Source organism: Acipenser ruthenus, chromosome 8 (assembly GCF_902713425.1).
Source record: "Acipenser ruthenus chromosome 8, fAciRut3.2 maternal haplotype, whole genome shotgun sequence".
NCBI classification, from domain to species: domain Eukaryota; kingdom Metazoa; phylum Chordata; class Actinopteri; order Acipenseriformes; family Acipenseridae; genus Acipenser; species Acipenser ruthenus.
In genome coordinates, this window is record NC_081196.1 from 56,912,551 (window position 1) to 56,934,558 (window position 22,008).

At 38.0% G+C, this 22,008-nt stretch overlaps 1 protein-coding gene across 11 annotated transcripts in view; it reads right to left on the minus strand.

Moving 5' to 3' along the window:
• The window catches only part of LOC117406941 (LIM domain only protein 7-like), a 67,781-nt gene that overhangs the window by 7,922 nt on the left and 37,851 nt on the right, over positions 1-22,008 (minus strand). For 6 of the 11 annotated variants that reach the window (XM_059029339.1, XM_059029341.1, XM_034011404.3 and 3 more), the window contains exons 6-23: positions 19,293-19,323; positions 18,542-18,655; positions 17,992-18,187; positions 16,231-16,483; positions 15,463-15,765; positions 14,775-15,068; positions 14,261-14,452; positions 12,781-13,503; positions 11,010-11,039; positions 9,956-10,070; positions 8,148-8,278; positions 6,005-6,506; positions 4,630-4,947; positions 3,908-4,022; positions 2,502-2,663; positions 1,485-1,666; positions 1,059-1,122; positions 626-682 (exon numbers count right to left, since the gene is read on the minus strand). In XM_059029339.1, the coding sequence (XP_058885322.1) occupies positions 626-682; positions 1,059-1,122; positions 1,485-1,666; positions 2,502-2,663; positions 3,908-4,022; positions 4,630-4,947; positions 6,005-6,506; positions 8,148-8,278; positions 9,956-10,070; positions 11,010-11,039; positions 12,781-13,503; positions 14,261-14,452; positions 14,775-15,068; positions 15,463-15,765; positions 16,231-16,483; positions 17,992-18,187; positions 18,542-18,655; positions 19,293-19,323 (3,782 nt within the window). The remainder of the gene's footprint in view (positions 1-625; positions 683-1,058; positions 1,123-1,484; positions 1,667-2,501; positions 2,664-3,907; positions 4,023-4,629; positions 4,948-6,004; positions 6,507-8,147; positions 8,279-9,955; positions 10,071-11,009; positions 11,040-12,780; positions 13,504-14,260; positions 14,453-14,774; positions 15,069-15,462; positions 15,766-16,230; positions 16,484-17,991; positions 18,188-18,541; positions 18,656-19,292; positions 19,324-22,008) is intronic. The other 5 variants (XM_059029342.1, XM_059029340.1, XM_059029345.1 and 2 more) reach the window with 5 other exon arrangements.

Sequence of the window (22,008 nt, forward strand, 5' to 3'; positions counted from 1 at the left end):
AACAGGTACAATTAAAGATTTAAGTGTCTTTCTGTGAAGCGCTAAGGAAATTAAGACAGAAAGTAAAATATTTCAAACAAACCAATTCACATAGGAATCAAAAAAGGTAACTGTTACCCTGTGTATATGGTGGTATGGTTGAAGATATGCTGTTAAATAGAGCATGGGAAAGCCACAGTTTGCTATTTATATTTTATGCTCCTACCCCCTCTAGACCTACAAATAAATAATGTGTGTCACAAAGCCCAAAACACAAATACATACTTATTTAAAAATGTAATTAAAAAACGAAATGTTGGACAAAATGTTTGATGTGTTGCTAAAACACAAACTTATCCAATTCGCCCTTTTGTATGAAAAAAAAAAAACTGCTTAAAAACAGCATATCATCGTAGCAGGCTGCAGTGATTAACACAACACACGAAGGCCTATTACCACAAAGGTAGACCAATGAACTGAATGCAAACCCGGATGAGCCTAAAGAAAGAACAGATGCATCATGTTGTTTTATTACATGAGATGAATACAAGGATGAAGAGGCCTGGTACCCAGAGTCACAAATCCGCTGCCAAGATGAAGTGAACATTTACCACCGCCACCAGAGGACACACTTTTAGGTTTTTACCTTGTTCAAAAAACTGTGATCGCCTTTGTAAGTTTTTCAAAGAAATTGGCTCAGATTCTACATAAAAAATAAATACAAAAGGAATAAATCCACATTATTAATATATCTAAGAAGTGTTTGCAGAAATTAAGTTCTACTATATGCTGAGGGGTTTAAATGAATTCAGCAAGATGGGATGTTTAAAACTGCTAAAAATCAAAATGAATGTTCATTATTGGAAGAATAAAAGAAAGCAGCATTAGATGCATTTTTAATTTCAATTTATAACACTCATACCAGCTTTCACACAGGCATACAAATTAGCAATGCAGACCAATGCAAAACACTGTCTTATTATGTAACTAACCGTGATAAGATATTGTATTCTGCATTCATATTACTTCATGCAGGTTATATTCATACTGGAAGTGAACTGTCTTGAATGCTGCATTACCTTTATGTCTCATCGTTACCGATTCTTCACGGAATCCTCCATTCATGTCTTTAGATCCAGCATCCTGCAAACGGGTGGGGGGGGGGTTGGGGGCGGTTAGAATGGACGTATGAGGTTGATTTGGATGGGCATTTTGAGATTAAAACATTCAAGTGTGTATCGTTTGAGATTTAACATTTTGTATAAGCACCTATTAAATTATTATTATTATTATTATTATTATTATTATTATTATTATTATTATTATTATTATTGTGTTATTTACCAGACACTTTTATCCAAAGTGACTTACAGAGACTAGGCTGTGAACTATGCATCACAACTGCTGCTGCAGCATCACTTACAATAGGACCTCCGTTTTACAAGCCTCCTAATTAGCACATGTAAGAACACGAACACACACACACACAGGGTATTTAAACTTACATTTACAGGCTGTCTGTTGACGTCAGGTTTCATGGTCTTCTCTGAAGGTTCATAAGCAGTATAATCTCTGGAGTTGGCGTGGATTACCTTTTCAGCTGAACCTACAAGTGTTGTATCCATACTGGTCATATTGATGGTTTTATGGCTTTTATATGGTAGGGAAGGTAGGTCTCTGCCCCAGTCTGAATGATGTATGACGGCATAAAGTCATGAGTTTCATTAAGTGTTCAAAACAACAAAATATGAAAATGAGGCAAGCGAAAGACATGAAAGGTAGAAAAAGAGTTTGGGCTTTTGCAAACAGACCACCTTCCCCAAGCCTGCATCAAGTTTAACTTAAGTCAAAAGCCTAACAAAACAATTTTACCAACAAGTTTAAGGACAGTATATTGTCATTATTGTGAAGTAGTATAGAGTTTCTATTTTTTTTGGAAGGGGGCTTGACAAAGGTTTCAATCTCATATGAAGACTTGATCCAACAGACTTATCTCAGATATGATTCACATTGCTGGGGGATAACATACATTTTTTTTGTAAAGGAATATGTGTTTGCAACTAAACAAATATCAGCATGGTTGCAGCGATTAATTTAGAAGTTCTGTATTTTGCACAGCCACAACTTTATACACAACATTATAGGCAGCTGGGTAGTGAAGAGCAAGCCAAGGGTGTCTGATGAAACTGGATGAAGATTTTTCCGCAAGAATTTTGCAAACCAGTATTTGAATACCACTTAGAATTAGGTGCACAGAAACGGAAAGGCTAGTTTCATCGTAGCTTTATGTACCTGTAAGCTTGCTGGTAAAATGTTAACATCTTAAGCACAACAAAATCCTGAAACCACAGAAACGCATCATCCCACATTTGAACTGCACCTCCACAAAGTTAGGCTAATAAAAATAAAAAAAAACCCATGCAAAACCAAAAGAGTTATAACTGATAATAGCAGCAGCTATTGTAGAAGTTCACTTAGAATTACAAGTAGCAGTCTCAAACTTTAATGGGATGGTCACTTACTATTCTTGCCATATCTGCGGATGTCCATCACAAGGGTTCCATGTTTCACAGATGTGTCCATGTTTTCTTTCCACTGACTGAAGTCCATGTCAGACACTTTCAGGCCATTTACTGTGAGGATTTCATCATTGACCTGCATCTGGCAGAGTTCAGATGGGCTGCCTAAAAGGATACAATAGCAGCTCTTAATTCACTATATATAGTTACCAACTGATCATGAGTATCCATTCTTAATGCAGTAAACTGGTAGCTCCCCCTCACTAGTTAATTCCTTGAAGATCAACAAAATTGCTTGCTGTTAGGTCATAAATGTCAGCCTGCTTGAGCTATAAAATAGCCTACACTCTAAGCAAATCAAGCAGTTGGCTTTCAGGCACATTCTTCTGTAAACCTGGTACACGTTGCCTCACACTGTGCAAGGTGAACCTCTGGCCCACTGCATTATCAATCATTCATGGTCGTCTCTTGCAACTAGCACTAATGCAGCCGTGAACCCACAGTGTGATACACAATCCTGTCCCTCAAGGTCCCAGCACCCTTCCACTAAATTAGAGGGATTTCAAGGTCGTTCTTGCATTCAGAAATATTTTAACTGCTTATATATGGGTTCGGAAAAAGAACACTGCGTGCTAGTGGTGCAACTACAGTATTTGTCAACTTTGTCAGCTTTTGCATTAAAATCCATTTTGGGATAGATCATGTAATAAAAAGAATGTTATTGCATAGAATGTCTCTGACTAATTAAAGTAGAATACACAGTACAGTGTAACCATATGTAGTAACAGTTTACTCAGTTAGGGAACATTTAGCCAAGAATGTATTGCCATACTTAAACACTTACAAAACCAAGCATTTTATTTTCAACTTTCATTGGTATAATATTAAAATGTGTGAATACAAGACAGAAAGAAAGTCAAACAAAGCACACACCCATCTGGTAGTTCATTCCTAACACCCAATAATTATATCAATTAGGAAGGGCTGGCCTCTCCACACAGAGATGAGGTGCGAATATCATCCATCAATAGGATTTAACACTCCCATCTGACATGAAAGAGCACGGGTTGATTCACTGCAATAACACCCTAGGATAGTCATACAGGTCACCCTGCTACTTGTAATTCTTGAAAGACTTGTTTTTTTTTTAAAAAAAAAAGTTATGTTAACCTTAAAGGTCCTATGTCAAAGGGCAGCTATGGTGCTGACCACAGGGCCATAAAGAAACATCAATTGCACAACCATAGGATAGGAGACATGGCTTTTTAACTAAATTAGAGAGCTATATAAATATGTTTCCCCAACACTAAAAAACAAAAAAGTCATTTATTTCTTGACTGGATTCAAGATGTTGCAAGAACGTACTGTGATCCAGGAAGAGATATTTAACAAAACAGAACAAGGTTTACCTGGCTCAATGGACTTCACAAAGACACCAGCATTGCTCCAGGTGGGAATGAAGCCAAAGTCCCGACCGCTGTTTGATTTCTGGTTCAGACTGATTCTCATATCGCTGTACTGCTCCTGAAACACAGAACATAACACCTGAGGATCTGGTATCACACACACACACACACACACACACACAGAGACAGGAGGAAAACTGATCCTCTCATTTCAAATAAACTCACTGGGCAAGGCATTTTGTACACTATAATTATTGAACAATCATCTCACAATGACCAAGGACCTTTCTGTTAGTGTGATAGAGTGCCAAATAATTTACATCCCCAAAATTGATCACATACTGTGTTCTACTTAGAAATTCAAAGCATTGTTTAATATTGCCTATTACAGTTTCCTGTGTAATTTCAAAATCCAATAAAATAAAAAAGAGAGAAAGACAAGGCTCTGATTTCATGTCCCATCTAGGGTTTACATCAACAGAAACAGCAAGGTGTAGTGCAATAGTGAATGTAAACTTAACTGCACCGAAAATAAAATGCATAGCATGTAGTAAACTCATCCGTTTTTAAAGATACAACACTTGCAACCACAAATAAAACACAAGCAGAAATTTCTAGGAGCACCTTTGTTTGCATTCCCTCTTGCAGTGAAGTATTATTAAGAACACAGCCCCTGCAGACAGTGAAGCAGAAATGTCTGCAGTAACCTACTTTTCTGAACTGACCTGTGTGGTGACCTTCGCTTCTGGCACCTTTATTGTGCTTGTGCTGGTGCTTGCGACATACTGGGTTTTTGCAGAGCTGGAGGGATGATCAGGATTTGATTCAATGACATGGCTGCTTGTCAGCTCGTCTCGAGGCTGTGCAGAAGGTGCTGGTTTTGGAGATGGAGTCCTCCCCTCCTCGGTGCTGCTCAGCACAGAGCTAGACTGGGAGGGCCCATCATCTTCCATCTTCATGACCTGGCTGTATCTGCTGGTGCTGTAAGTCTTCTGAGAAGCACTGTCCAGGTCCCCATTGTACTGGCTATGTGCACTATCCATCTGCAATGGATAAAAACAATACTAGATTTAGGGATTGAAGTATGCAAGTTTTATATTTCATCACATGACATCCCTTTAAACTTACTTTTGAGCCGATTCTGTTTCCTAATTAAAAAAAACTCTGTTAATTACAAAACAAAGTCGCTTGTTTTTACCTTCTCTGTTGCTAAATTTTTATTTCAAACAGACGTGACAAATTACATTAATTGCTTATCGCTGATCCTAATTGCATTTCATTATTGCACTCGCCTAGTGTATAGTTGTGCTTCTGTTATTTTCACTCGTTTAGCAGAGTTGTCCTGACAGATTTTCTTTTCAGTATAAAATACCCAGTACGGGGTGCACACTGGATAGCAAGTGCAGCATTTGAAATCTCTTTGATTTGTAGCACAGAAAACAATGATCTTAAACCCGTCTTTAAATTTGTAGTTCTCTCTTTATTTGGATACAGAGACAGCTTAAAAACTACCAATTAACATTCAAAAGAGAGGTAGAGATTTGGAAAATAAAAACTGAAAAGTTCAAGCTCTAACTATATTACACAGGTATTTAAAAATAATTAGTAGGCTCAGACACCTAAAAATTAATTTAATATTTACTGAAGGGGTTTACACACACACACATATATTATATATATATATTTTTTAAAGGTATTAGAAAAAGGAAAGGTCACCTACATGTAAAGAACTACACTATAGAACTAAGAAACTAATTCAGGGAAACGATGTCTAGGTTTTCATGCCAGCAGTATAATATACTCAGTTTCATAAGTTTACAAAACACCTCATAATAAAAATCTAATTATGAAATAATATGGACTTAAATGAAAACTCAGGCTTATTTAGTAATGTCATCAAATTTCCTTTAAAAGTGACACAGTATAATAGTTTGTTCTATTATTTATAAGCATTGCAAATGGATCACGGAACAGCAGGTAACATAAGACTTGAGCATGCAACAGTGGAAACAATCTCATTTTCTCTTTTTAATGTGGCGAAGCAACTGAAAGAAACAAAAACACGTTTCATTAAAATGTCCTAAAAAACAAGTCACTTACTGCAACAGCTCTGGGAAGAGAAGAAACTCTGTTCGATTGGGTCCCGAAAGGTCTCGGTGCAACGATGGAGGTCAGTCGAGTACTATCGGGTCTCTGGTAGCTTCTGGGGAGAGAAGCCGAAACCCGAGCTACCCCCGGTCTGGTATCCATTGAATTGTGTGCATACAAAGAAACAGAGCTCTGTTCTTCTGACGGGCTTTGAGACGTGCGCTGGGATCCAGCTGCTTCACTGACACTGCTGTTGGACTGGGCTGCCTTGCTTGTGGAGGTGGTGGCTGTGATAGTAGCGTCGTCCTTTTGTGGATTATAAGCAGGGGTAGAACGGGTCACCTCACTGTTCTGGGAACTGTACGGAGTATCCACTTCGACCGTGTAACTTCTTTCACGCAGGGTTTTCGACATGGGCTTTTCATCAGTAAACACTTCTTCATTGGAGGCGTACAAGCTCCTGTTGCTTGGTGCACGCAGCTCAGTGCTCTGAATCCCCTGCTCTCTGTCCTGCCTTGGGAAAGAGCAACACATTTCAAATGAAGGTGAAATAGGGAGGGGCAGGTAGGAGGGTTCTCAGTAGGTGCTCAGTTATTAGGTTACACTTTTAAACAGACCAAAGGGGGGAAACAAAACATTTAGACCAATCACCTAAAAACAAATGTGCCTCAAGTTTAAAATAAATACAGCACACTGCTTTCACTACCGAATGACTCTCTGAAGTGCGTCCACATGCAATGCAGTATATGGCCTCGTAAAGTTAATGATTAGGAAGTGCTGTAGACACACAAAGAATGCATTCTTAACTAGAACAGCTGTTAAGGTCATGTATGTAATAAAATCAGCACATTATTACTGGTAAATGCATTCCATGGTTTAATTTTAATATGTTTTTTATTTCTTGTGAGCACATGTTTTAAATGATAGACTAGGCTGTGAATAATATATAAATAATGTGTAATACGTGCCAAAAAAATAAATAAAATAAAAAAGGATTATTAATATATATACACCGTGTGCAAGGATGACGACGGGCTGTTAAGACTCCTGTCCTTTTTTCTTTACTACATCTCCTACACAGATCAGTTGCATCAGTCCCTCACGTTGCCCCAGTTCATTCATTGTGGGAAACATTTGACTTCGACCCCTGAAGGTCTGCCCTATACTGGACTACATGTGGGAAAGTTCAACCAAGCTAACCGTCATGCTGTTTTCACATAAATAAAAGCATGCAAGCCTGTGTGTGTTTACATTCCAAGGATGTTGGACCTTCTGATAATTAGATAGACATGTGTTGGTCTGCAGAGTCAGCAGCTAGAAATAGTGCATTAATTATACATTTAATGACTTCTGTTTGATCATGTATTCATTTAAATAGAAATATTCATTCCAGTACTGTATTAGCACATTTAAGCATAGCTGGGAGATTATAATAAGCGGTTACCTTTATCAGTTGTGTTGAAGTACATTGCTGTCAAAGAATGCTACTTGTTTAGAATAAAATTTTGTTGAAGAGTTGGGCGAGAACAATCTATAAATAGCTGAACCTCTAACCTTTGCAGTAGGTTAGAACTGCAGAACAAATTCAAGGGACATTATGCAAATTCCCCAACAAGGCAAATCTTTTATTTTTTTTAGCTTCCTGATGCAATATAAAAGAAGCTGGCAATACAAATGAAATAAACACATTTAACAAAGGCTGTGACACCTGATGAAGACACACTGTCGAAATGCGTTGTTTGTTTCGTGCTTCATTGTAATAAATAATAAAAGGTTTTTAAAACAAAATAAGAGGAATCTGCATAGAATTATTAGCGGTCAAGTCTGAAAGACTGAATGTGTAACCAACCTCTTCCCTACGAGCTTCATCGAGCAGAGTACACATGGTTAAAATGATACGTCATTGCTGTTAACTATTATTTAACTCTGCAGAGACATTAATATGTAAAGTGCCTTATGGTCGGCACCTCTTTTTGGAAAAAGCTTTGCTGTGCATGAACACCTTCAAGACTACATTATTTAACAAATCAGGAAAATAAGTAAAACATTTGCTAGTGAGCAGTCTGAATGACATTTTCATGAATACTGCATGGCAAAGTTACTTGACCATATTTGAACCAAAACCTGTGGTTCATCACCCTATATTATATTTTACCTTTCCTCCTGCATTTCTTTAAAGGTCTTTACTCTTCTCCCGACTGTCTGGTCTATCTGCTCTCTCTCTTCTTTCTTCTTTACAAGGTCAGAAGTGAAGCTTTTACGACGATTCTTCCACTTTGTCAGATCCTAAAGGGGAATGCATTGTGGAAATGAGAAATACAACATCCATACCGACTATACTGTAGTCACATAGACTAGTCAGTATAACTGAACAGAAGGAAAAACCCAGAGATCAATGTATGCCCAAACACTGCTGCAGAAAGAAAGGACTAGATTTTCTGGTGTCCCAATTCTGCCTAATATAACACCAAGATTGTGTCCCATGTGTAATATGCTGCTGTGCCTGACCTAAATGTTTCATTAAGATGGATTCCATAGTTCAGAATTGGCCACACAACATATGATTTATAAAAAAACAAACAAAAAATATATATAAGCCTACAGAACTGTTAAGGTTTAATTTCCAATTAAAAACCAAATTTCTATTATCTTTTTGCCCGGTCAATGTCTCAATGGGATTTTCCTGTTAAAATACTACAATTCAATACATTTTAATGCTGACATTTGTAGCGCTTCCTTAACTGGCAGATCTTGATTTAGGCCTTGCCCTCAACCCGAGGGAGACTTAATATAACGTCACAGTACACACACACGTATGCAACACACACACACGACATTCCAGGCACAACTCTGCACAACCTACTTAATATAACATCACAGTGCACACACAGGTATGCAACACACACACACACGACGTTCCAGGCATAGCTCTGCACAACCTACTTAATATAACGTCACAGTGCACACACAGGTATGCAACACACACGACATTCCAGGCATAGCTCTGCACAACCTACTTAATATAATGTCACAGTGCACACACAGGTATGCAACACACACACGACGTTCAAGGCATAACTCTGCACAACCTACTTAATATAATGTCACAGTGCACACACAGGTATGCAACACACACACACACACGACGTTCAAGGCATAGCTCTGCACAACCTACTTAATATAATGTCACAGTGCACACACAGGTATGCAACACACACACGACGTTCAAGGCATAACTCTGCACAACCTACTTAATATAATGTCACAGTGCACATACAGGTATGCAACACACACACACACACGACGTTCAAGGCATAGCTCTGCACAACCTACTTAATATAACGTCACAGTGCACACACAGGTATGCAACACACACACACGACGTTCAAGGCATAGCTCTGCACAACCTACTTCCAACTAAATAACAATATTTACATGTAAAGTTATCCCAAAGCTGTTCTAGCTTCAACTAAAGTAGACTTGCAATAATCCTAATAAAGTCAGAAAAGAGATTTGTTCGGATACAGATCATAATTTGTATCGTACTAAAAAGTGACACGCCTAGTCATTTTATGTTTTATCATTATATAATTTTAAGAAATAGTAACGGCCATTTGAATAAAACAGGAGGCCACTGTAAATCTTTACAAAACGTAGGAGATAGAAATTACAAGTTGGGTTTCCACCGCTGCTATCAGAATGTAATTCATTATGACAGCAAGGTAAATTCAGATTACCCCAGTTCGGATTAGTGGCATGTTAAAGTTAAATAGTGCTGACATGGTTTAACACTGCACCAGCGTGCAACACAAAAATGTATTCCTGTCATAACAGAGGCAACACTTTTCCAAATAAATTACAAACACTGTGAGATTACCTACAATAACAACATTGCATTCTGTAGCAGAGCAGGAGCAGAGCTCAGCATCTAAACACATACTGTAGAAAACCAGGTTTACTCACATTCTGCCACTGCTGGTCCTGCTCTTGTAACTGAGATTTGATTTTTTGTAATTCTTCAAATCTAATCTGGCGGTTTGCAACTGCTTCTTCGCTTACATCACTCATAGATTTACTCCTAGAAAAAAAAAAAAACATTTTTATAGAAATAGGACGGCTCAATTAGTACAGCCTTTAGAATTAAAACATTGTCTTCTGCAATATTTCACTTACTAAAACACCAAGGTAAATAATCTTCCCATTTATCTTTTATAGTGTAATTTACCTATATAAAAAGGGTGTTAACTATAATACAAGTCAAATTAATACAATTAATAAAACAAAACCAAAAAAAAAGACAGGCACATGTTAGTCATAGGGATTGTTAAAGTAATTATTACGAGCATCTTGATGGATGGCCAGTATTCTGGTATTGTAAAGGAAACAAGTATAAAAATGGAAAAAAATTCAGCTGAAATTAAAACAAAAAATAAATACCTGTAATACATTTAGATTAACCAGTGCAGCTTTGTTAGAAAACAGCAACACATTGCAATAGATGTAACGGCCAACTTCTAGCACCCCACCAGCCAGGCAGAACAGTTACGCAGCTAAAAAATGCACATTATTGCTGGCAGACAAACAAGCAATAATCAGCTTCAGAAGCATACCCATTGAATACTGACGTATTAAGCAATAGTGAGTGACACTACCTTTTCTGAATGTATTATTAAATGTTATGGACTGAACTTTTTAATCTCTACCACCAATAATTATCAATGTCTAAAACAAAAGCTTTGTGGCATCAATGATATTAATAGTTAGATGGATTATATGCTTCGTTTTGACTATCTGCTTACCTCGGGTTTGTTTTCCTATTGTTAGAACTGAAAACAACAAGTTTGGGAACAAAAGCCATAGAATTCATTGCAAAGTACATGTCAGCATTTAGTAGCTTGATAGCTTCACACAAAGCAATTGGCAGCTTGGCAGGACAATCCGACATTAGGGAGCCATAAAGGGCACGAAACTGCACAGATGCAATCATGCTGCATTCCTTCTTTGCGCACAAACTTACCCATCAGCACTAGAACACCTTTGCAGCAGTCTAAGAAATCAAAAACAACCGAAAATGAGCCATGTATACATTGAATTTATTTTCTTCCATAGTTTATTTTTCTTGTTACAGCAAATAATCTTAGTTTAACATACCATGAATATCACAGAACTTAGACGGGTTTGCCTAAGGTCTCATTAGGTAGCCTAAGCGCTAGTAATGGTCTGTGAAACCGGTTCATTCTTGGAACTTGGCAGTTCTCATTAGAAAACCAGTTTCTTATTAAGATGACGTAATGCTCCACCTGTGAAGTTATACCAGCCCTGCTCCCTTCATTTACACCTACAGTATTGTTAAATATTTCATTTCAGTTGGAGTACCGTGATTTGCATGTCTTTTGAATGCAGGTCAGTATTTATATTGCACCATGTCGAGCTTGCATCCGAGATAACATGAGAAAAGCTAACAAATCACATCAGCAAAACGCTGTGCAAAAAGATGCACGCCTATTACACAAGCCTATGATACTGTGTAAACCAAGGGTGTCAAACTCCAGTCCTGGAAGGCCGCAGGGTCTTTTCTGCTTTTCATTCCAACTTAAGCGCTCAATTAAGTTAATTGATCTAATTATGTGTTCAATTAGACATGTTTAATGATTTTTTCATGGTCTTTTACAGTTGATTTAAAAAAAAAAATACACTTGATTCAAGGTACCCTACCTATAAAAAATGGAGGTGTTAAAGTTGTCCCATTAATCAAATGATTAGACCAATTAAGTAAATGAGAGCTCGGGTGGAACGAAAGACAGAATACACTGCGGCCCTCCAGAAACTGAGTTTGACACCCCTCATGTAGACCATGGGCCTCCAACCTGTGGCTCTTGAAGTCCATTCTAGCCTAAGATCCTTGATCTAAGCAGCCCCTTGATTATTTAATTGACCTGTCTTAGCATTAACCAATAATTAAGGACCTAGCTGGAATGGACAGATAATTTAAATATATAGGAGAATAAAGCAGCATGCATAGCATACTGGTGCAGGACTGAAGAGAACAGACTGACAGCAAAGTACTTCAGGATACATCTGACTTGAATTAATTGCCATCAACTGGATCACAGGTGTATATACATACACACAAACACACACACACACTGGGGTATTTAGGGTTAATCAAACAAACACATTGGAGGATAACAGGCATCTGGAATACAATTGCAATTTTACCAGCAGCACGCTGATGATGTCTTTTCACATGGCCCAGTGCCCAAGTCATGCAAGTGGGTCTACATAATACTGTTACTTACAAAAGTGTGTGTTGCTTAAAAAAAATATATATAATAATAATAATAATAATAATAATAATAATAATAATAATAATAATAATAATAATAATAATAATAATAATTCAAATTCTTTATCATGTAGCAGTAGTAGTACCTGTGCATTCATTAATCACATCACATAATTTGTGGTGGCTTACTTCTATGTGCCTTAATGAAGTCAATGGCAGTATTTTTTAATGTTTGTTTATTTGATATAAATAAATGGTGCCAAGCATTTTGGTGCATTACCACTGACACTCATTGGCCAACTTGGCTTTCCTTGCAGTATAAAACTTTCTAAACTTGCGGCTTGCGATAAAACACACACACACACACACACACACATCACAAAAAAAAGAATCCAACAGCGAGTAGAGTCCATAAATCAGCATGCTTGGTTAGATCTCAATTTACAGCAAAAAGTTTGAGCATTTTACGCAAAACACACTACTTGAAACTCCAAGCCCTAACCTCTCAACCATCTTCCTTTTCTTGTATCTCAGTCTACTGCCTTCCCGGATTGCTTCCCATTTCTTTAGGTCCTGTTCGCTACAAGAAGTGGGAACGAAAGGACTTGGCAGCACAGCCTGTGGAGGGTGTACTTTTCCCAGCTTTCGAGCAGACATGTCATCCGTTTTTGGATGTATTGAATATTGCCTGCCCTCCCCCTCTTCCTCTTCCTCTTCAGGCATGGGTGGATTTGGTTGGCAAAGCAGTTTTGATTGGAGATTGGCAGGCAGGGTCCAAGGTTCTGGAATGGGGACAGGGTGGTACACATGAGGTGCCCCCGATGGGGAACGGACCTTTTTCTGAGAGTTGAAGTTGACTTTACGGAAGACCATATCATCTCTCTCAATATCTGGTACCACAGGCTCACCCCGCCTGGGCTGAGTGACAATCTTGACATCGGGCTCCGGTGGGAGCTCAGCGCTTTGCCTGCCTTTGGTTTCGTAACGCATCAGGTCCACGTTGCTGTGGAAGGAGCCTGTCCTGCGGGTGAACATGTCATCGTTTTCCAGATCTGGAAGCAAGCCCTCCTGGGCATCTTTACCATCTTGCTGGTTGAGAGGGCTTAGAAAAGAGCTTCTTTCACACTTTATGATTCTGCGACCAGCAGCGGCATCAACTCTGGGCATACTGACAGGGGGCTCCACTAATTCTAAATCATTCGAGTCATGATCTAAAGTGCATGGACTGAAAGTGAGCAAGAGAAAGAGGTCATTTAGTGACAGAAAACTAGAACAGATTAGAAAGGACAGTTGAAAGCATGTAGGAGTTTTTCTTCTTCAACACTACGTATATCAGAACACCTATATTACTCAAATGGGGTCTATTTAAAATGATATCAACAACAGCAAATCTTATCATTGCCACCCCAAAATGTATAAACCCAAGTTTTTAATTTACAAACAATATTGTGGGTAACCCTGGGAGAACACACTATCTGGAATAATAGAGTTAAAGAACTTATTAAAGAGGTATTGAGATCTAACACTGTTTAGATCATTAAAATAGACCCAATGTCTATCCTGAATCATTTGTGGAAGGCAAAAAAATGCCATCAGATTACTGGGAATGGCTAAGTGACTGGGAGAGTAGAAAGCAGTAAAACTAATATCAAACTGCATTAAGATTTTTATTGAAAACAAAAAATGTGAATCAGTAGTGAAAAAAAATATTCAACAAGCTAAACAGAACAGTGCTGTATTTGTTATCTTAAATGATCTTACAGCAAACATACGAGTTCTGTTTTTTTAATCATTCAACTATCTTAAGCATAATTAAAGTCATATAAAGCTTTGGCAAGTTATAGTTTTTTATGAGAAATATTCTTACACAGAATTTTAAACTAAAATCGGCAATAATGACAAAATATGGTAGATCTTTTCTGTTAAAGTTATCATTATGAAGCATTCAAGACAAGGTTACTGTCTTCAAATTGTCAATCAACCTTTGCTGATCTCTTGTACGACTGACATCAGACGTGCTTTCACAGGGTATGGGCCCTGCAGCCTCAGATCTCTGCAGGTTACCAAGATGCATGGTAGTCTCTAGCTTCCGCTGCTCGCTAACCGGAGAGGAAGCACTGAAAGGATTGCCTTCGCAATCAGAATCCTCTTCCTCTGAATCGGATTGCCACTTTCTACACCCAGGACAGAAAAAGATGCAGAAAAAGAAAAGAAATCTAAGTATAGAACAGACATTAGCAGGGAAAAATATATACCCATAGAAATAATAACAACTGCTTATGCAAGAAGATATTTGAGACAAGAAGCAGCAAAGTGTAGAAACAAAGGCCATTGACAGAAAAATATTTTCCACCTGGATATTTATTATATGGGACCGGGTTTATAAAGTGTATGCATTACTTGCAGAAATTTTAAGTTAGCTATCAATACAGTATATTTTACTTTGCAGTGTGTATGACGGTTCTGTATTTGTAATGCTGTTTAACCCAGACAAACCTGAAACCTTGGAACTTCCTGTACCATGGTCTGCGCTGAGATCCCACTTTGATCTTCTGTACGTGCTGGTCTTCCTCAGGGGTCCAATATTTAGGAAGATACTTATCATAAGGCACATTTGCTGTCGGCAGCAGTACCACGCCCACTTTGCGTGCATACAAGTCATCCTTGCAGACATCGGGGCTACTGTTGTCATCTTCCTCCTCTGAGTAACTGCAGGTGTCATTCAAGGGGAACGGGCCTGTGGCTGGTGTGCCACTTTCCACCTTGGAGCCACCACACTGCCGAAGGCTACTGCTCAAAAACACCCAACCGAGTAATAAGGTTTATTTGCTATGATACAGAATTGATAACTGTTATCATGCTTTCCACTCAAAGTAACTTCAAATTCCATGTCAGTTCACAAAACAGGTTAGTGGAGGTTCAACAGGAAAGCGCTTAAATGAGTTAAAACAGCAGAGCCATTTACTGCAGAAAACGTGAGTGGCAGACAAAAAATATGCACCACTCTATTTATTATTGACAGGCAAAGAGTTGGAGCAGGCCATCATCCTTTAGTTAATGATGAGCATTACGGACATCATAAACAAAGCTGGCAGCGTTAAGACAGTAGTTGTGCATTTTTGTACTTGTAGTTTTGTCTAATGCAGAACTGCAAATCAAATGATTCTTCTTTGCTGTTTCTAACCTTGTAGACCCCACTTCTTGGTCAAGTGTCGCAGAAGAAAAGCCCAACCACAGTGGGCCGGACCTTGGACAGCCAGCGTCTGACATGTGCAAAGGCTTTGCATAGTTTGCAGGGCTCACAGATCTGTTCATTTGGAACCTGCGGCTCGCCAAATCGTCCAAGACTACATCTGGCTGCCTGGCTTCAGCCTCGGAGTCACTCCCGCTTTCATACTGGTACGCTGCCTGTTGGTTTTCTGGGAGAGGGTAGTCACGGGAAGTTTGCCCATTCTGAGAGGTGTGCCCAGGACCCAACTCTTCTCCACTGAGGCCACCCAGAACAGCACGTTTTGCCACAGAAAACAGTGGGAACAATTCAATTCCACTTTACAAGACAAAATATTGTTTGCTGGCAATAATTATTACAAAATAAATAAGTAATTTAAAAAAGAAAAGTGAAAACGAGAGATATTATTTTTTTGGGGGGGGGGGGGGGGGGGGGGATTAATTTCCCAAATCAAATAATTTGGTGGCAAGATCCTGTGCAACAGCCACAGCAAAAGCCAATCGTTTGCTTATTACATAAAATAGAAGAAAAAAAAAATAACATACAAAAAACATTGACTGCAATTTTCAAACACATTTCAAGCTGGGTTCTGTGAAAGGAAAAAACAGAGTTTGCCTTTGCGTATGGTTTTAAAAAAGCATCTCTAATACAAGAGAGATAGAACAAAGCAAATGCTGTAATACATGTTAACAACAAAAAGCATATCAAAAGAGCTCTTCATACCTTGAAAAGGACCCATCAGATTCTGTGAACATGGGACTCGCCCAGCTCCTCCTGTTGTCTTCATTCCTATCAACCCGTTTTTTTCTCAGTGGGGCTGGTACATATCCCGACTGGCTGCTTTTACTGGGTAGAAACTGGTTAAATTGCGTAGAGCTTTTTGGTTCTACCACAGCAATCCGGCGATATGACATGCTGTCCTTGTTTTCTGTCATCCTGAATGGCGAGTCGGACTCAGACAGGTCACTCCCACAACCTGTAAAGAAAGAGACAAGATTTTCTTTTAAAACAAACACTATATTAAAAAAAGTTGAGGTGGACAGACTGCAAGTTACAAGAGCCGTGCAGCTATTGAGTGGCGCTTCCAGTTCAAGAAAGTTCCAGCCGAAATTTCACAAGCTAATGTTGGCAATGACTGGAATACTTTTCAGACATTTGCTAATAAACAGCGATAAGACTCATAACGAATTCACTTTGCGTTGTCATGTTGAATGCCCTGGAATATATCATTGGGGTGAACGAAGATGAATAACAAATATATTTGATTCCAAAAAAATCAGCTCACCACTGCAGCATGTAACAAGGAAAGATCAAGTGAAAATCATCCGATTTAACCTAAATGCATTTTAAAACTATCAAACATGCATGAGTATTAGGATTGGTGAGGTAGATACAGAAATGAAAGTATACACAATTCCATACCGAAGCTTTGCCAATGTATTCAGTTGCTATCGCAGTTTCAGTATGCATATTACGGGCAGCAGTGTGGAGTAGTGGTTAGGGCTCTGGACTCTTGACCGGAGGGTTGTGGGTTCAATCCCAGGTGGGGGACATTGCTGTTGTACCCTTGAGCAAGGTACTTTACCTAGATTGCTCCAGTAAAAACCCAACTGTATAAATGGGTAATTGTATGTAAAATAATGTGATATCTGTATAATGTGAAATAATGTATAATGTGATATCTTGTAACAATTGTAAGTCGCCCTGGATAAGGGCGTCTGCTAAGAAATAAATAATAATAATAATAATAATAATAATATTTGCAAAAACTGGTCTGGCAGCTTGTAGTGCCACGGGCTATTTGTATGCTAATAAATCCCTGAGATGAAACAATGACAGGCATGTCATTTACTTCACTCTTAAACACAGATCAGATGCTCTGGAAAATTGAACTTTTTTTTTTTTTTTTTTTTTTAGATATACTAGAAAGAGAACAAAAAAATAAACACACACACCACACACACACACACCAGTAGTACCAAGACTCTTTCTTTAGTTTAAATTCACTTTCGAAGCTTCACCATGGGCAAATGATTTCTGTGGAATGTGCAAACACTGACGTCTGTGTAGCTTGTGTCACACATTCCTGAGCTGCGTCATACACACTTTGTACCCGTGTATGTTTTCAGAGGGCATTTGTTGTGTTTGTTTCATAGCAACAGTAACAATTATTGCCACCAGAGGGCTTTCTAGAATCTATTTACTCAAAATCAGCCTTTGCAAGCAACAGTGTAGAGCCATCTGGAATTTCTGGGCCAATTTACTACCTGTCAAATGCAAGCTAAGATGCTACTCAGTTGAGCATTACATCAAATGGGGATCAGCTAGGACAAGATGTATCTCTTTTTCATGCAATGCTTGACATTAATTAATTAATTTTGAAGTCAGTCATAACATTTTTAAAATGGTAATTCAGAAACATCTTGTCTTCTGATTCAGCCCATTTCCTTTCTTGAGACATTTTATTCACAAAACATCTCTTACCCTCACTGCTGCCTTTCAAAGTTGCGCCTGAAGAAATACTCGCCGACCTTGATCCCACCGAGTCCAAACTATCTAAAGAATCGTCTCTTCTGTGACTGGCTGGAAGGGATAGCAGCTCCCCTCTGTCTGTGTACCAACTATCAGCGTACCCACTGTCTCTGCCACTGCGTTTCAAACTGCCACAATCTTCAAGAGCCTAAGAAAAGGAAATCAATTACAACTAAAACACAACAGCACGTCACGTCTAGATTAAACACTATGTTTAGTGATTACTTGAGCTAAAAAACACTTACAACCTTTAACTACTACAATTAAGCAAATGATATTACTGGGTAGCTCAAAACGGGATTAAAATGCTAGCAAGAGACACATTTGAATAATCACTTATCTTCTGCACTAATATTTGGCTGTTATTTGGCCTAGATTATACAGCCAACTAAAAACTTGTTTCCGTTGTAAATGTATTAAATAAAAAAAAGTGAAAGCAGAGTATTATAAAATGTTATCTTATTTTAGAACTGTAGTATTTTACTCAGAACCAGAACCTTACCTTTGATAAAGCTGTTCCCAATAATCCCTCAAAAGCTTTTAAATTTAGGAAAGGTCCATTATAAACAGCATCAGTCTGTGCTTTTCGACCTAGCCAATATATTGTGATCAAAACCTAGAACAAAAATGAAAAATATCACTCAGCTAATCAAAGCAATTACCAGGACCACATACAAAACCTATACGGAAGCTGGGATTTATTCACAGTATCTTCAAGCATATTAATGGTATAATAAGGTATCATACGATTAAGCCAGTGGCTATAAATATATTACCTGTGTAAACACTAAAAATCATATAAAATCAAGTAAATGTTGTGCTTTAAACTTTTGAACATAAAAGGCAGCAGCATACCAAGCAAATTCATCACAAAAAGAAAAGGATTCTATTTATTTCAAAGTCATGTGCATATCCACTCTGAGGAGCGCCCAAGAGTTCAGTTGAATCTTTAATAACTTGGGAGCAGTTTTTTTTTAATGTGTTGTGTTTCTAATTCTGCTGCCAGAGTTTAAATTTATCTCACCGATATGCAAGCACTCGTAAGTGCCATTCTGACAGACACTTGCGAGATGGACCTGGTAATGAGTCATCACTCACAAGTGGAGTCACTTAGAGTGACATGAACACCACCTTTATACGAGAACTAAAAACAATTTCTTACACACCAGTACTTCACAATTAAGGAGCCGTTCCCCTAAATAAGTACAGCAAAACTACTGTAAATTCACAGAAAGATCTGCTACAGTACTTACATTTTTTAGCCTCCTGCTTGTCTCTTCACGCCTAAAACAGGATAAAAATAGTCCATCAGTCAGAATCCCCAGCTGGTAAAGCTTGTGCATAAAAGAACTGCGAGCATGTTCAACTTTCTGCTGGTGCTGTCACCCACTGAAACAGCTAGAAAATGAAGCGGCTCACAACCAAGCCAAGCACTCCACCCTAGTTTACAAAAGGTCAACGCATCTGTTGTTATGAGACCCTTTGGTCTCTGCTGCACTACCGCAATCATTTACGTGAATATAATACAACACAGAAGGAAACCAGCTTGGCAAGACCAAAGGTTCCCAAACTTGTTTACCTGAGGCCTACCTGTCCAGCTGCATTAGGCACGGCGGCCCACTATTAGCACTTAAGAAAAATGACAAATTAAAAACAATTCTAAAACCTGCAATACTGTAAATAAACAATTGTTCTTTTTTTCATTTGAATCTTAATTTTTCTTTATAAAAATGCTGTTGCTCACAGGTCTGGGAACCCCTGAGCTAGACTACTCACTTTAAATAGTTTGTTTATCTAGCGATATCTGTCAGCAGCCCATCCCGTTCATCATAAGGCACGATTAATGGGTCTGTCCAGAATGTTGCAAGTGCAGTTTCCACTGAACTGAACACAACAGGTGCTTGTTTTGACTTTGGCAATGAGCTACAGTACAAGTAGCCTTCTACCGGGGGTTCATTTAAAAATAACTATATATAAACTGGCCAGCATTTAAAAAATAGTTGACAACATTTTAGGCTACATTTTAGTATTGTTTATGCATCATTGTTATTAGCAACTCAGCCAAACAAATACAGAGAGTAGACACAATTTTATACCTTTTAATGCAAGTCAGACTAGATTTTGCTGGAAAACAAAATGGGGAAAAAAAAGAAAAAAGAAAGAAGTGACTAACTAAGGTTTTTGAAAGAACACAATATTAAACTTTAAATTTTCAAAACAAGTTAACCCAAAACCCTACAAGCAAACATGAAAGGAAAATACAACAGTATAACAAATCAAATATAAATATAGAAATAAAGCAAACGTAATAGGCCGGGTGTCATGATTCAATTACAATGGAATATGCCCTTCATTTGTTTCGTTTCATTTTCCAACCTGAAAAAGTGATATTAAAATACACATCCCTGCCCATGCCGGTAAAGCAACTATAGAAACCAGAAATTAAATACAGCAGTGACTAATCAAGAAACAAAGTTTAAAAACTAAAAGCAGCTACCAGTATCTGCGATTCTTAAGAAAAATATATTAAAACTAAATATGTCACGCATCTGTACTGAACTGTGTGTAGTTTTATTTATATATATTTATATATATATATATATATATATATATATATATATATATATATATATATATATATATATATATATATATATATATATAATAAAAGAAATTAAGTGTTAAATGTCAACTTTGGTAGTACATAAAATGTGCAACATTGTACAACCTTCAAACAAGATAATTAATAAATAAATAAATAAAATAAAACAACCCCACCCCGCCCTATATTTGACAGAAGCATCAGGAATGCCCAGTGCCAAGCAAATCGCTCTCCACACAGAATCCCAGGAATGCTGGAGGTCAGTAATTTTCCAAGCCAAACACAGGAGTCTGCTATCCTAATCAACAAACAAATTCCACTGCAGTCAAACTGGTAACCAGGGTGCTATTCCACTTGCACAACACACAGAGTCATAACCTGGATTACGAAAGCATTATGTATGTTGTACATAGATTCAAGCCATAATAATTACTCATGCTGGATAAGAGCCGGGGCAAAGAAGATTGCAACAATGTGTAAGATACTAGGCGGGTCACAGTGCAACATTCCTCTGCTGTAGGAAAGTGGTCTCATGGGTGTGTTTGCTCAGTGATTTTAGAAGTTACTGACTTTGTCACAGGTCAGGAGACCGTACCACAATACCATACATACCAGTATATATTTTTTTGATAACTCCAAATAACTTCTAGGTACACTGTGCTGGTTAAAAGCTGGATGACACAGTGGAAGTTCATATAATACTAGTACTGGAAACTTTTGGTAATCAGAGATATTTGGGATGGAACCCTGCTCAGATTGGAAACTTTTGGGACGGAATGATGACTACTTCGTAGTAGAGTGGTAGAAAACTACATTTTACATGTACTGGAGTTAATATTTTAATGTATGTTACAGATGCAAAAGTGTTACCGATACCTCATTCTTTTATTGAATACAATCAGGAATACATGATTATATATGTTTTTTGGTTATTAAAATGTTATTTACAAAGTAAAGTTACTGCATTACTCCTCATCCCTTAATCGAACCAGGTAGGTTAGCGTGGGATGAGAAGCATGTCCTACAGCTGTCGTATGATCCCATCACATAAGCAGCATACAATTTTAATATATCTGCCTCTCTCTGGGGATCAGCCCGCTGCTGCTAATTAGAACACAAGTTTAAAATGGCATCCAAGCTTACATGGAAAACATCCCCACCGCAACATGTGGAGCCAACTAGTTCAGCAAAACGGAGGTCAATTAACTTCTTTATTGAAACTTGTATTTATTTTTTACTGCCAAAAAAGAAGATGAATGAAACCCTCATATGGGGACAGAAATATACATGGGGTCCCATGGAAGAAGCAAATGCATGATGAGCTCATGAGGATGACATCACCACCCCCCCCCCCCCCCCACCCAATA